General features: G+C 41.4%; 2 protein-coding genes and 1 long non-coding RNA gene across 5 annotated transcripts; 1 reads left to right on the forward strand and 2 right to left on the reverse strand.

Moving 5' to 3' along the window:
• Positions 1-4,681: 4,681 nt before the first annotated feature.
• Positions 4,682-5,418, reverse strand: LOC134224170 (uncharacterized). Its single transcript, XR_009982859.1, has 3 exons — positions 5,349-5,418; positions 5,223-5,288; positions 4,682-5,165 (listed from the first exon to the last, which is right to left on the reverse strand). It is a non-coding gene; the product is annotated as an uncharacterized LOC134224170 (long non-coding RNA).
• A 2,667-nt stretch (positions 5,419-8,085) lies between these two features.
• Positions 8,086-8,817, forward strand: LOC134227113 (anaphase-promoting complex subunit 10). Its single transcript, XM_062708389.1, has 2 exons — positions 8,086-8,279; positions 8,342-8,817. The coding sequence occupies exons 1-2, from the start codon at positions 8,171-8,173 to the stop codon at positions 8,788-8,790; spliced, it is 558 nt and encodes a 185-aa protein (XP_062564373.1). The 5' UTR covers positions 8,086-8,170; the 3' UTR covers positions 8,791-8,817.
• A 12-nt stretch (positions 8,818-8,829) lies between these two features.
• Positions 8,830-10,219, reverse strand: LOC134227111 (uncharacterized). 3 transcript variants are annotated; one of them, XM_062708386.1, is made up of 3 exons: positions 10,110-10,219; positions 9,686-10,042; positions 8,830-9,631 (listed from the first exon to the last, which is right to left on the reverse strand). In XM_062708386.1, the coding sequence occupies exons 2-3, from the start codon at positions 10,028-10,030 to the stop codon at positions 8,900-8,902; spliced, it is 1,077 nt and encodes a 358-aa protein (XP_062564370.1). In that variant the 5' UTR covers positions 10,031-10,042; positions 10,110-10,219; the 3' UTR covers positions 8,830-8,899. The 3 variants fall into 3 exon arrangements, with proteins under 3 accessions (XP_062564370.1, XP_062564369.1, XP_062564371.1); XM_062708385.1 differs by having other exon boundaries at positions 10,106-10,208; XM_062708387.1 differs by having other exon boundaries at positions 10,102-10,148.
• Between the last annotated feature and the right edge of the window lie 6,209 nt (positions 10,220-16,428).

The following is a 16,428-nucleotide window of genomic DNA, read 5'->3' on the forward strand; positions in this document are numbered from 1 at the left end:
GTAGGTATACTCGGTCTCTAGTACAGTGAACGTTCGCTAATTGGGGTTTTTCTAGTTGGGGCGCTTTTTAGTTGGGGGTTCGCTAATTGGGGCGAAACCCAATTAAAAAGCAGCTAAACGTCAGAATGTGATGTCAAAAACGCGATGACGTTTTGTTTCCTTGTTTGGCGGGATCGATATTTTCTGGCGCGTAAAATTTTCTTTTGTTCAATGCAAAAAGTAAACAACATTGACGCTTGTCAAACCGCCCCAATTAGCGAACGGCATTCGCTAGTTGGGGTGAGGTTGTGCCCCAATTAGCGAACGATCACTATAGCAACGAGAGTCGGACTAACAATCCTTCCATTCCTATATTACCGTAAGGACGTGGCCGGCGCCGTTATTGAATTTAAATATTTGAGCTCCCAAAACGTGTACATTATGAATGGGTAGCTAATCCCAAGCCCCATTCATTGTGTTCTCTATACAATTTCGCAAGTTCAGTCAATCACGGAGTAGCAACTACGAATTGTGCGGTCATAATGCTCATGCTTCCTTCTTCTATGTTTTTTCTTCAATCTTCCATCTTTTTGCCTTTCTCGTACAAGAAGATAGAGTGACGTCACAAAACATTGGGGGGGGGGGGTACTTGCGGTTATTGTAGATCACCGGCATCCGGTTGCGAATGGGTAGCAGGAGGCAGGTAGGTTGACGTTGACGCAGGCCCGCGACTTGACTTGGCGACGTACCGGATGGAGGCTGAACGATGTGCCTATACGATAGCTTGACGGTGATCTAGGTTGGAGGATGAGCCGGGTGAAGGCCGGGGCGGCATACGTGCCCGAGTCCAGGCGACGTACGGTATGGAGGCTTGTCGATGTATCGGGTGAAGGCTTGATGAGGCGCCGGGCGTGGGCTTGGCGACGTACTGGATGGAGGCCTATCGATGCACCAGGCGAAGGCTTGATGATGCGCCGGACGAGGGCTTGACGCTGCGTCGAACGAGGGCTTGACGATCCGCCGGGCGAAGGCTTGATGGTGCGCCGGGTAAAGGCTTGATGATATGCCGGGCGAAGGCCTGGCGATCCGCCGGACGAGGGCTTGACGATGCGCCGGGCGAGGGCTTGGCGATCCGCCGGACGAGGGTTTGACGATGCGCCGGGTGAGCGCTTGGCGATCCACCGGGCGATATGGCTGGACGATGCGCCAACAAAATGGCCGCGCTTACAGACGACCGGCGGGGCTACTTTTTGATGCGATGGGAAGCGCCGGAAACTGTCCCGCGATGTCGATGGCGACGCACCGGGCGAGGACTTGCTGCTCGGATGCTACTCTGGTTTGTGTTGGACGATGGCTTGTCTGGGTAGCTGGTCACTACAGGCTATTTCTCACTTCTCGTTCAAACTTCTCAATTTTCACTTCTTACTACTCATTTCTCATTTTATTGTCTGATTTTGTCAAAATTGCACGCGGCGAACCCTTCAGGAAAGGTACCGCCGCGGTTTCTGCACCCCGTTTACTTGATTCTTATGGGTGAATAGCATTGCGGTGTATCGTTTGGCGCGGCCGTACCTTTCGACAGTCATTTGCCGCGTGAAGTTTTGTGCAAGTACCCTTTTGGGAACATTACAAACGCCGCGCAGTGTATCACATCCAGAGAATCTGACAATACTTTTCTTACTTCCAAGAGGCTCGGAAGCCTATCCTTCCAAGAGGCTCGGAAGCTTCCTTTAAAGAGGCTCGGAAGCCTTCTTTCAAGAGGCTCGGAAGCAGGCTTGTAAAATGTCATCTGCATGTCATTTGACTAATTTGTTCATAACTTTCTTCAGAAGCCAAATTTACTTTCAAATTTTAGATGTACGCATTACGCTTGAGTAGTGCTATATTTTTGTCCAAGGGTACATTGCTCTAAATATAACATCTGAGGCTAGAGAGTTAAATCTCTCCAAAATGTCACGTGTCATTTGACATAATGTCATTTGAATGACATTTTGCCTCCCACGCCCCAGATTACATATTTACAGCAATGTCTTGTTAGACAAAGTTGTAGCCACATTAAGGCGCTATAAGTTTGTCATACTTGATAGTTGATAGCTAACTACTGAAAAAAGTTCTGGGAAAATTATGCAAACGAATGCAAATGACATTTTACAACACTGCTCGGAAGCCTCCTTTCAAGAGGCCTCCTTTTAAGAGGTTCGGAAGTCTCCTTTCAAGAGGCTTGGAAGCTTCTTTTCAAGAGGCGCGGAAGCCTCCTTCCAAGAGGCTCGGAAACCCGAGTATCTGGTAACTAAAATATCTTGTAGCCGCACGGAGCGATCCGTCCTTAAAAGCACGTGGCTTAAGCGCCACTCCATTAAGGAGACCACGGCCCAATTTATTTTGCCCGGATGAGACTCTCTCAAGGCGAGTCCATTTTAATTTTCCCGATAAGGATTTGTGGATCGGTCCAGCCAGCAACAACGAAAAGTGCCAATTCGGGTCCACCCTATCTTCCCTCTATACCGTACAGCCACACCATACACTCAAAGAGTCGGTGAGAGCCCACCAGAACCTAATACACTCTAAGTGGGAGTGCACCTCTCATCATCGACAGACTCTTTGAGTGTATGGTGTGGCTTTACGGTATAGAGGAAAGATAGGGTGGACCCGAATTGGCACTTTTCGTTGTTGTTGGTTGGACTGATCCATAACTTTATCGGGAAGAAATGGACTCGTTTAGAGAGAGTTCATCCGTTGTTGTGGTCTTATTGAGCGTTGTATCGTAAGTGAGGACGGATCGTGCGGTTACAAAATGGCGCCCAACGGGGCGCCATTTTGTAACCGGCAAGGAGCGATCCGTCCTTAAAACACGTGGCTTAAGCGCCACTCCATTAAGGAGACCACGGCCCAAGTTAATTTGCCCGGATGAGACTCCCAAAGGGCGAGTCCATTTATTTTCCAGATAGGATTTACGGATCGTTCCAACTGGCTACGAACTAAATCTTGCCAAACGGTATCACCCTAATTATCGCAGCATGCTTTACAGCCACGATGCCACTCAGAGAGACGGTGAGAGCCCACCAGAACCTAATACACTCTAAGTGGGAGTGCGCCTCTCATCATCGGCAGACTCTCTCCTCTCACCAATAACCATTAATAAGCTGAAAGAAACATAAACAACCCACAGTCAAACTCAATATTGGAGGACGGGACTCGAAACTACAAACAATTCGCGCTGTGACGTTAAACACAATCAATTAACTTATTGGCTAGGGAGACACATAGAAACATTTTATTTGAATAACAGTTATTTATTTACTTATACTAACAGGGGCACATATTGGTTCGGGGTTTGTGTTTCATTCGTTTAATATTTGTGTTCGTTCCATTCATGTCTATCTCCTATTTTGTGTGCGTTTTCTCTTCCCTAGCTCTCTCTATATTCTGACTTGTGCTCTGTGCCTAATGTTTACGTGACGTCACTCTTCCAGGCAGCGCAGCTGCTGACTAGTCTGCGCTCCTACTACTCGACGGGATTTTTCGGTGGTGGCAAAACGGGCTCACGCACGCATTTTCACGGGTCCGTGATGGCGGACCCAAGCGTTGGTCGGCAGGCTTTCCGACTCGCGAAAAAATGATTTAACGGCCCTAGTAGCACATTAGATGGCTCTTCAGTCTAAGACTGGCACAAAAATATCCCTCCGCTGCGCCCTCCTCGGACGCCGCACTCCATGCAAAAATAGACTTGGATTGGAGACTCACCGATTCGATGCGACTTACTACAGTCGATGACCTACGGGGTAGGGTCGATGCTCCTGGCGATCGCTGCTCAATGAAGCGATGGCGGTTGCTTGCTTTGCCGGCAGTTGGATTAACCGGCTGGTGGACTTCGTCCACGTGGAAGTCCCCAGAGCTCCCTTAGACCAGGGGTGGCATTGTGCATCTCGATTCGAACGTAATTCTATCGAGTCGAACATGTTTGGCATTACGGGTTTCGATTCGATCTCGAAAACGACTTGTCGTTCGAGTATGCTCGAGGAGGTACAAGAATAACGAGATGTTTTGGCATTATGGATGCTCGATAGCACACTGAAAAACGACTCAAGTCGAATGAAAAACACTCGTCACCTTTTTAGCTTTCGAATGTTGTTCGAGAGTCATTTCTTGCTGAAAGTTTTTAATTATAATTTGTTATTATTTCTCTACGAGAAGAGAATAAATGTTTTATTATTGTTTCTTGAGGAAAGCAATGTCATAAGTATACCTACTTTTACAGTTCCCTGACAATATGCAATTTCTAATTATCCCGAAATCCGCGTAAAAACGACTTCAACTAAAATCGGTTTTTCCAAGTTTTCACGTATTTCTTGACGATTTCGATAAACCGCGTGAAAAATCCATGAGGAAAATCTGCGTAAAAACGTGTTTATTCCACAATCTACGTAAAAATAAATGAGTTAAATAAAAAAACGCGCATGAGATGACTCAAGTGCATTTAACTAAAACACATAGAAACATCAAACCAAATTTATTATTATTGAATCCTTCTTTAGCTTTAAATTATTTAGCTCAAAATTGGATCTGTGGCATAAATTCGAATAAACATAAAACTTATAATTTATGTCGTAACAATATCTCAATTTACAAAACATGTCGTATCGGCATAATGTTTTAATCGGTTGCAACTGCTCAATAAATAATATTGAGTCATCTAGCACAATTTGCTTGTTTATAAATTAACTGTCAATTCATGCCATGAAGGATGCCTATCCAACAGGCAACATACTACACGCAGATGAAATTACTCTTATTCTCTCTGTTTACTCACATTCGCCATGCGCTGAAGGTTGTCTCTCCTGCAGGCGGCATACTAAACACGGAGACAGCTATCTCTTATTCTCTCTGTTTACATTCCGTTTGACAGAACATACTCGATTGAACTAGTACAACACCATTCGAAATCTTGTACTGCGACTGAATGAAGTCGAACGAAATACATAATGCCGCAATTTTTTCGAAACGAATCGAAAAACTTACGAATCGAGTGATTCGATTCGAGATGCGCAATGTCACCCCAGTATGGTGACGGACCAGTCAACTTCCGACGGGTAGTCGGTGGTCGGGAATTTTCCGTCAGTTGGGGGAACAGGTATCGCGCTTGGGTGCGTGGAAATTCTGCGGGTGAGAAGCCCAAGCCAATATGGCTAGACGAAACAAATAAGCACAGGCACAACTAGCACAATTAGAGCACGATGGATTACCTTCTATCTTGGCTTTGATTTCCACTATCGCACACAATTTCACACCGCACACTTAACTTTAACCTACTGTTGAACGAACAATTATTTAATTAATCAATTACATTTAACGTCACTAATAGGACCTACTTTTGGCAAACGAAACACTAACTAACAAACGCGAACACTTCTAGCTTTACGGAAAGTCACGGACGAAATGATCGAGTCTGTGAATCCTCAGACAGTGAACGTTCGCTAATTGGGGTTTTCTGGTTGGGGCGCTTTTAGTTGGGGTTCGCTAATTGGGGCGAAACCCAATTAAAAAGCAGCTAAACGTCAGAATGTGATGTCAAAACGTGTTGACGTTTTGTTTCCGTGTTTGGCGGGATCGATATTTTCTGGCGCGTAAAATTTTCCTTTGTTCAATGCAAAAAGTAAACAACATTGACGCTTGTCAAAGCGCCCCAATTAGCGAACGGCATTCGCTAGTTGGGGTGAGGTTGTGCCCCAATTAGCGAACGATCACTGTATTAAGGAAGGTGGGACTCGGACACAACCGGAAGTACGTCATTTCCCGACCCCTTTGTGTACAGTCGTGACTTTATCGGCACGATTGATAATTTGACAAGATAGTCGCGCTGCTATCCCTTTCCCACCTTATCCAGAAAACAAATGGCTTCGACCTTGGAGAGCTTGGCTGATTGATAGTGCCCGTTTGCATACGTCAAGGGACAAATATGTACAGTTTATTGGCGATTGAAAGACGGAAATGCTTACAATCTACCTTAATTATAATAAACTTTATACAAAATTATTTACACTTTTCCTGACTGCTACAATCTTTTGCCAAAACAGATGTCAAAACATCGGAAAAAGAAATAGAAGTCCGAGGGAAACAACAAAAAGCACGTGGCAGACTTGTCAATTTTGACAGATCTTACTATGAAAACGGATGTGAAGGTGAAAATGGCGATTTTAACGACCGTTCAAGGAGCGACTATTTCGAACGGTCCAAAAGGGAAATCCACGTACACTCAGAAATTTAAAAAACCATTAAAAGAATAAAATCTATACTATTTTCTTATTTATGCGATTTATTCATTGCTTAGTATAACACGTATACTACCATTGTATACAAAATAAACTAGTGAAGATTTGGGTGGACGTATTTTTGTTAGTATAATCGGTGTTGACAGTTCTCTTCAAGCATGATAAATGAACGCTCTTTAGATTTAAAAGTTAAACTTTTATTTAAAAAAATAAATGCATGGCGATAGTGAAGCATTATACATGCGTGAAAGGTAAGTTGTGCAGAACAAATATTACACCAGTCCACGCTTTCTTTTACGTTCCACGGAATATAAGTTCGAAATGTTATTTTGTAGGCAATGCCGGAGAAACAATAATGTCGGTCAGCCAAGCTCAAACTCAAATTCAAGCCAATGCCGGAGAATTGATAATGCTGCCTTTGATGTCCAGGATCGAATCACATGGATAAACGGTTCCCTGAAACTAGTAGGATTACGAATTATTTAATAAGCAGGCTGCAGGAATACCGTGGCAAGAATAATCTAGATGCTATGAAAACTCAACGATCTACCGTGTGTCGTATTCTATGAATCCAAAAAGTGGGTTTCAGTCTGATTAATACCTAATTATTTGTTATTAATACCTATAATGTTTGTTAAGAATTAGCTATAAGATGCGTTGAAAAACTATGTAAACGCGAAATAAAAACTGATATTTATGATTATATTTTCATTTCCATTATTTTATAATCAAAACAAAACATTCGTTCAATGCAGAATCCAGCTATAATTTCAGCCAAATGAAATTAAACTAATGTTGATTATAGCCAACTTATACATTACTCCCAATAAATCCAAGTTATACTAACGCGGTATAGTACACACCTAAACTAAGCTGGGGTCAACCAGGCAAATAGCCAGTTAGTATGACTTTTAACCTATTTGGTTTTTATTTTTTCCAGAGTGTACAATATTTATCTACCGATAAATCTGCCAATAGAAGTAAGCTTCTACCGATAATCCAATAAAAATAATCTGGCCACCCTGCCAGCCACTCGGAGCAAAACAAAACATTTGCATCTGTATCTCGCTCAACAATTGATTAGGGCCTACAATGAAAAGTAAACAAATTCAATTTTAACACCTTTCGATAGCATCCTCTAATATCTACTTATAGTATAAAAATGTTTCGCATCTTCAATTAAATTACTTGGAAAAAATTGGGCCTATTACGTGTTATTTTCAAAATATGTGTAGGTCCACCCTAAAAAACGGCCAAGCCACTCGTTTTTTTCTGTCTGAGATAAGCCTTCTCCAACTTCGGGCCGATAACGGGATTTTTTTTCCGAACCGTCATCGGCCCGACCTCGGAGAAAGAAAATTTCCCCTCCCGAAAAGCCTTATCCCGTGTTTACTTTCGAAAAATGCCATAAACAAAGGGTCTATGAATGACAAGCAAATGCAGAATGACTTATCAAGAAGGCCTATTCCGGAGAAACAAATGAAAATAGACTTAAAATTTTATTTTAACGATTTCGACATATTTTTGCATGTTTTCGATGCAATTAAGGTTAAGGATGGATAGATAGTGCTGATTATGTGCTTTTAGGAGCTTTTGCTGCTTAAAATATCATAAACCTGGGAAATAGGAATAGAAATTGTGATGCATTTTTTTCGAACGGCATTTTCTCAATGTTTATGTTTTGGCTTAGGCCCTTTTCAAATGTTGCGGGTCAACCAGGCAAATAGCCAGTTAGTATGACTTTTAACCTATTTGGTTTTTATTTTTTCCAGAGTGTACAATATTTATCTACCGATAAATCTGTAAGCTTCTACCGATAATCCAGTAAAAATAATCTGGCCACCCTGCCAGCCACTCGGAGCAAAACAAAACATTTGCATCTGTGCGCGGTTCTTCGGGAACTTCTAAAAAAACCTTTGGCGATGAGTGTAAAAACCGGCGGGAACGTTTGTCCTACTACCGAGGAACGGTCAGGTACCGTCCGCGAAGTTGGTTCTCAAGCTGTATGGAGCTTGTCATCCTGTAAACCAGGTTAGTATTATAATATCAGGAACGCCAAACAACTCGCAAAATGTATCCCTGTTTATCTTTAGGTTTCGGTGTGGAGCAGTTACGGGACAACTCGATGGAGACCTACTGGCAATCGGACGGACAGTTGCCGCATTTGGTCAACATCCAGTTCCCCAGGAAAACGACGGTAAGTCAAATCTATATTTATTCAGATTACAAGTTGGACGAGAGCTACACACCGAGTCGGATCTCCATCCGCTGCGGTACACACTTCAACGACTTGCAGGAAGTTGAAGTAGTCGATCTGTGCGAACCGTCCGGGTGGGTGTGTATTCCGATTAAGGAGGTACGAGATATCCCTATGAGGACGTTCATGATTCAGATCGCCGTGATCAGTAATCACCAGAATGGGCGCGATACACACATGAGGCAAATTAGGGTACACTCACCAACGGAGGGAACGACCTATCCGTTGGAACAATTTGGACCGTTCAGTACAATTGAGTTTCAACAATTCCGCACGATAAGGTAGACAATATTATGCGTGTACATACAAGAACACTGTTGAACATTATTAGTCCGAAACTCCTCGTTAGTATACTAATTTATTAATCATCAGCTTTAGTTTAGTGTCTTGGTACTTAAAACAAATTTGATTGAAATACAATTGTTCCAGTAACTGGCCGCTCTTCACCGTTGTAGTTAAGCTTACGCGGCATTAGTTCCATAACAACCTTAGCGAAGGTTTTGGCATAACTGTCCGGGTCAATATTCAATGCTTCGGCATTTTTTCTGTTCGCCGGATTAGACTTGATGACAATCTGCGGCCCAGTGGAGCGTGTAGCTCCGCTAGAAGATGGACCAGGTTCGTTGAGGAAAATAACCTGTGGTTCTGTTGGTTTCGTCAAACTCGGTGCAACAGTTTTCAATCGTGCCGGTAGATTTAATTTGGGAGAAGCCCAACTCTGAATAAATTTTCCATCGGCGAAAAATCCATTCTCCGGAAAATGTTTCTGGCAACTGTATATATCCTTGTCCTGGTATCGCGTCATGTCCAACCTAGCGGCAAGCATCCACTTGCGGTAGATTTTGGGAATTTTCTTCGGGAAAATGTAAAGCCGACAGTTTGAATTTTTCGATTCTCGATCTCCGCAAAGAATGCAATATTTAGGATCGCTTTCTTGCACACTATCGGCTGCAGTTACGTTTCCAAATGGATCTGGAATGCCTTCGTCTACATCCGGTGCTTCTGTTTTAATTTCAGCTTCTACGAATGTAACATTTTCTTCAGCCTCTTCGACAGGTTCAGTCTTCGGGACAAGAAGGGTTTCCGTTTCCATTACTGACGGTTGAATTGAAGAAGTCAAAGAGACCTAGAAGATCACCTAATAAAAATGCTGAACTACGATATGTTTAACTTTACATACCGCTGAAACGGATTCAGGATCCTTTGATTTGACATTGAACAACGGTTCGTACTCCTCCAACATCTGGAAGTCCTCGTCAGCATAGGTTTCAATTTCGATCCGTTCGAGATTGGTTGTAGGCATCGCGCCCTCGATCAAATTTCCTTCTTGATCGATACATTCGGCGGAGAAGTGGGTGGAGCAGATGTGAAGATTATCAGTCTGAGGACATTGTTCCTGCAGATCACATACAGCGAGATATTTTTGAAATTGCACTGCTTGTGATGAAGGATCGGGAAACGGGAACAATCGGCATTGGGAATTTTTCTGCTGGCTATCGTTACAGATCACACAACTGGGCGTCATTTTTGTTAGATGCTGAAAAAAGATTTCGATTTATTTGTTTTAATTTTGGGATAAAAGATATTAATTTTTACCTACCGACCTTTTCCAATTTCGAACCAAAAGTTTTGGTCCAAAACAAATTTGGTTGATTTTATATTGTTTGCTTTCCCTTTTTGAGGCGGCGCATAGATGCAAAACGTCAAATTTGTGTACGATACACTGTAAAAAAAAATTTAAAAACAATCAACACGCTCGTCCGACTGAACTCAAATTTGGGTCAGTTTAACTCAAAATAGTAATAACTGCATGCAGCTGACAGCTAGATGTAAATAAACCAGCATGAAATCCCACCCGAAACTACACGGTTAGAAAAAAGTACCTAATTTTAGGTACTTTTTTCTCTTGCATCTTCCTCCCTCTTCCCTTTGTTGTCATAAAATGAAGAGCAAAACCACTCAACAAGGGCATTAAAGTGTGGGAACCCAACGTTGAGTAATCTCATGTTTACAAAAGTTGAGTTAAATTTACCTAACTTTTGGTTAGTTTCTATTTAAAATTAAGTATATTTTACTTAATATTAAGTGAATTTTATTTAATTTCAAGAAAATATTACTTAATTTTGGGTTCCCACACTGAACCCCCGATTTGAGTGAAAAGTACCTAATATTAGGTACTTTTTTCTAACCGTGTACCCCAACAACTGCCTAACCGGCCAAAGCGAAACATATCTAACAATGTAACATGAGTGTAACAGGTTAGATGAAATTATGCACGAAGCATAAACATACCTAACAAAAGTGTGTCATTCTAGCGTAACTTTAGCCTCACTTTACCCTAACTGTTAGTGAGAATGTTAGTGTAACTATCTAACAGGATAGATGCACATTATGCTAAAGTTAGAGTAACCTTCCTTGCTGGGTGGCTCAAGATAAAATTGAGTTAAAAGGCCACCGAACTCAATTTTGAGTGCCAGAGGAAGATATTTTATTTTGAGTTGCTTCAACTCAAATTCACAAAATCGGATATATCCAGCTTTTCGCGCACGGTAATGGCGGCTCTGTGGGTTTAAAAGTGTATCCGTCCCTGTACTTCTTTGACATCTGGCTTGGGTTTGACATTCCGTTTTCCTCCTGTTCCAGGATGAGGGGAGAGGGTAATCGAAATGTCAAACCCAAGTTAGATGTCAACCCGGATAAAAATGTACTATTGGTTCAATAGTGTAAACAATTGAATTACCATAAAATGTACGGTATACAATAGGATACATTGTTTCTTGATGGTTGCACAGATTGTATCAAAACTGAGGATACAATACATCAACATATTTCTCTAATGTAACTATACTTGCAATTGTTTTTGGAACGTTTTCGTACATAAGTTTCATACATTGATAATTTTTTAAACGTTTCTTTACATTGGATATCCAGCTTTTCGCGCACGGTAATGGCGGCTCTGTGGGTTTATACGGGGTTCTAAGTGTTTCCGTCCCTGTACCTCTTTGACATCTGACTTGGGTTTGACATTTCGATTACCCTCTCTCCTCATCCTGGAACAGGAGGAAAACGGAATGTCAAACCCAAGCCAGATGTCAAAGAAGTACAGGGACGGATACACCCTTAAACCCACAGAGCCGCCATTACCGTGCGCGAAAAGCTGGATAAACTATATAACAATATTTGCCTCATAGCGCCAAATATGCATTTTTTCCCTTTAAATTGCATTGTTGAACAATAAAGCTGTCACAACTGAGAAATTTAAAATCGTATTGTTTTACTATACAAATATAATACAATCCATTGTATTTTGAACAGTTTTGTTCGGATATTTCAACAATATATTAACTATATACACTCTATTGTGTGACGAAAAAAATGTATGGAAAAATCTCAGATTTTGTATAGTTACGATACTTAACAACCCGTACATTCTATTGCGTAAACTTCATTTACGTTTGAGTAAATGGTTCATAACAATGCATTCTAATGTATTTCTATGGTTTCATTTACAATATAATCTATTGCCAATTTAATGTTATTAATAGTAGTGTTACAATAAATTGTATTGTAATTCTACTGTATTTTTTATTCGGGAAAGTAGTACGGGGACGGATAAAAGATATTTTAGTTACTAGATAAAGATTGTCGCTTCGGTTCCCTTTGTTCTGCTGTCCGAAACATGTGTGGTACATACCTGTCAAATCGTATGGATTTTTCTTCTTTGACATTTAGCTCCCCTATCCTCGCCAGCAAAAGATGTTCCGGACAGCGACGACAGCGACAATCTTTATCTAGTAACTAAAATATCTTTTGGACGGATACACTTCTAATTCAGCAGAGCCGCCATTACCGTGCGCGAAAAGCTGGATAGAATTTTGAGTTTGTCAAATCGAAAAAACTCAAAGGTGCAGCCCAATCGGGTTGTACGCAAAGGTGACGTAGGACTACGTAGCTATTCAAAATTGATGGTATTTGCCATAATAATTTGTGTCGTTTTATTAACATTGAGCAAACTGCTCGAGGCCAACTGAATCAAGAAGTTGAATAGTTGTTCCCAGTTGGATGGACTTTGAGTCTCTAACCGTGGAATTAACATGACTCATCGGCCGCTGAAGCCACTCGACTGGCTTTCAGTCGGGGACATCACAATCCTTACTTTGCCACGTACGCTTACATCGCGGGCGAAAACCAAACGTTTCAAATAAATATTGCCTGATTTTCTCAAAATTGCACGCGGCGAACCCTTCATGAAAGGTACCGCCGCGCTTTCTCCACCCCGTTTACTTGATTCTTATGGGTGAATAGCATTGCGGTGTATCGTTTGGCGCGGCCGTACCTTTCGACAGTCATTCGCCGCGTGAAGTTTTGTGCAAGTACCCATTTGGGAACACTACAAACGCCGCGCAGTGTATCATATCCAGAAAATCTGACAATATATTTGCGTTTGGTTTCACGCCACTTCTGATTCTGCTTATTTCTCCTTTATTTCAGCCATTTTGAGGATGGTGTCCTCCAAAAGGTCTTTATGCATACAAAAGAAGGTTGATCCGACAATCCGATATGAACTTTCTTTAAAGTGCAAAACTCAATCGTAACTAGCAAATTTGAAAGCGCGACGGAGGGAGATGATGCAATTTCAAATTAATTGCATGGAATCACTAACATCAACCAAGATACCACGCTAAACCTGATGCCGCCCAAAACAATCCATTTTCGCAATTAACTCTTTCTTTCCATAAAATGCTGGTCCTGAGAAGAACCAATTTTCTTTTCCCAATGCGCCTTTCCAATGACTAACTGCATCTAATCGCTTGTCGAACCCTTGCGTTGCAACTGTCCGACCGCCACTTGATGATTTTTCGCTCAGCCTCTAAAATTTGAAATAAATTTTCAGCATTGCCACACTGCCACCCACTCCTTCGTGCTGCTGTGTCCGTTCCGCTACTCGAATGTCAAACCTCTCGAATCAAAATGGCTCGCGCGCGCCGGACAGCAGCTTTCTTGTATTCAATAGATTAAGCCCGTTAGCCCCTCCCCCTTGTGTGCTGATATAGGTGTGAATATAATGTGCATTCATAACGATTAATGAAGGGGCGGGGCTAATGGAATTGCTTAATTAGATATAAGAGAGCTGCTTTTCGGCGCGCGCGAGCCATTTCGATCGGGAGTCCGTAGACAACGGAACGGTTCGGAGAATGACAAATTCAAAGAATCCTATTAAATGTTCTCGCAAGATTCTGAATTTGGTTATGAGATCAATCGTAAATAGCGAATTTGATAGCGCGTCGGAGGGAGATGATGTAGTGAATTTTAATGAATGGGATCACTAACAGCAACCAAGCTACCACGCCAAACCCAACGCCACCGAAACAGTCCATTTTCGCAATTAACTCTTCCTTTTCGTAAAATGTTGGTCCTGAGAAGAACCAATTTTCTTGTTCCAATTCCCATTCCAATAACTAACTGCATACAATCGCTTGTGCAAATTTTCAGCATTGCCACACTGCCACCCACTTCGTGCTGCTGTGTCCGCTTCGCTGCATCGAATGTCGAACCGCCTTCTGTGGAATCTCGATCAAAATGGCTCGCGCGCATCAGACAGCAGCTTTCTTGTATTTAATAAATTAAACCCGTAAGCCCCGCCCTTTGTGAGCTGATATGGTGTAAATATAATGTGCACTCATAACGATTAAAGAAGGGCGGGGCTAATGGGATTACTTCATTAGATATAAGAAAGCCGCTTTTCCGCGCGCGCGAGCCATTTCGATCGGGTTTCCACAGACAACGGACCGTTCGGAGAATTATGAATTCTAAGAATCCAATAAAACTTTCTCGAAAGATTCTGAATTTGGTTATGAGATGTTGTTTATCTAAGATGCGTATTGTTGAGAGGAATGACAACAGAAATTTGACTCAAGACGAAGTTTCTTCATATCACCAAACATTATCTCTTGACATCTGTCTGTCCAAGCGACGTTCACTAATGGGTAGTTGCTGTAGGTAGATAGTTTTCACAAAAGTGGCGTCTTCATGGATTTTATACAAAAGAAAGTTGATCCGAAATAAACTTTCTTCAAAGTTCAAAACTCAATCGTAAATAGCGAATTTGATTTGATAGGATGGGATCACTAACAGCAACCAAGCTACCACGCCAAACCCGATGCCACCGAAACAGTCTATTTTCGCAATTAACTCTTTCTTCGTTATAAACTGTTGGTCCTGAGAAGAACCAATTTTCTTTTCCAAATGTTCCTTTCCAACTAACTGACACCACAATTTGTAATAAATTTCCAGCATCGGCACTGGCGGTGCGGGATCGCCACAGTGCTATTTTTATGGTCAACCTTTTCTTCATATGAAATTCTGGTTCGTTGAGGTTGAATGATCTGCAGCAACACATCGAGCACCACCACCAATGCGATGGATTTTCTTTGAAAATGTTAATAGCGTCTACGTGATGCTGTGTTCTCTCCGCTAAGATCGCTTTGATGCGTCTGCTATGCGTAAAATCTTGTTTAAACTGAGGATTAGATCCAAACACGCATTTTGATGTCTGTGCTAGTGATGCATGTATGTGATTGATTAGTTTACCTATTTCTAAACTTTTATCAATTATCGATAATAAATAGTTAAAAATCAGTATTTTCAAATAAATACAAAGAAGCGTTGACTCATCCTTGATCGAATGGTCTAAAAAATTTAAAATCCATCGAGAAGCGGCTTAGATATTAAAGTTTAAAGTCTATCATATTTTCGTGACGGTCCCAGATTTTCGCAATCGTAAAGTGTACCCCAATATAGAAAACACAGACGTAGTCCTACGTCAAAATCAATCTTGTTCAGTTAAAAGATAATTAATTCGGATACAGCTTGGCTGAATGCAAGAACGTGCAAACGAAAATGGCGACGACTTCAGTTTTGAATTTGATGGGGATAATTTATTGTGTATCCGGAATAAATTTATACCGCTTTTTATACCGAAGTTGGATTTTTCTCCAGATACAAGCAACTTTCCCAACTTCGGAAGTAGTGCGCTTGATTCGCCCAAAGATGCGCTAAACAACGCATTAATTAGTTTGACAAATAGGGTAAAATGCCCAATAGTAGACCCCCTAGTAGCGGAATTTTGCTCTTTCTGTCATACGGCTTAGAAATCTTCAAAATATTAACTCTGCTTGTTATCTAACAACAAGCTCTGCACCCCCTCTTCACGATACATACATAAAACACCCAAACACATAACGTTATTCGTTGAAATTAACATTTTAAATTCTAACTGAATTCGCCCTTTAGTAGACACCCTGGGGGTCCAGGATAGGAAATTGCTTCCCTATAGTCGACACTTCATTTGATTTTCATGTCCCGTTTCGGGACGTCCTTCTTCCCTATTATGGACCCCCCAAAATATTCCTATAATGGACACTCTCGTGTTTATTTTTTATAGAATTGTAAAAAATCATATTTGACTTTCCATAGCATTTCAAACGAATGTAATCAAATCATAGGACTGTAAGGTAGGTTCTCTCGATAGAATTTTATAGCGAAAAGTTGACATTGTGCAGTAATAATGCAATAATGGCTGGAGGGTCCACTATTGGTTGGGGGTCCACTATTGGTCACTTTACCCTAAAACTTCGGAAGAAAGTTCGGTTCGGAAGTCCCGACTTCCGAATTCTAACTTGGTGCTACGCCGACAATACGCATTTCCTATCCGAGAACATGTATTCATCATTGGGGTAAAAGTACCCTTTATTTGTTTCTGGAAAAATACCCATTTTATGACAACTTGGTACTGATATAAAAAATAGGTAAATGGAATTCTTTTAATGGGTATTCCCAATCTTCCGTGTTGTCGATCATTGAATCGATTAATCCAAGACAAAATTTTCAAAACGACTTATCTACTTTTTTAAACAAAGATTC

Source organism: Armigeres subalbatus, chromosome 3 (genome assembly GCF_024139115.2).
Source record: "Armigeres subalbatus isolate Guangzhou_Male chromosome 3, GZ_Asu_2, whole genome shotgun sequence".
NCBI lineage: Eukaryota > Metazoa > Arthropoda > Insecta > Diptera > Culicidae > Armigeres > Armigeres subalbatus.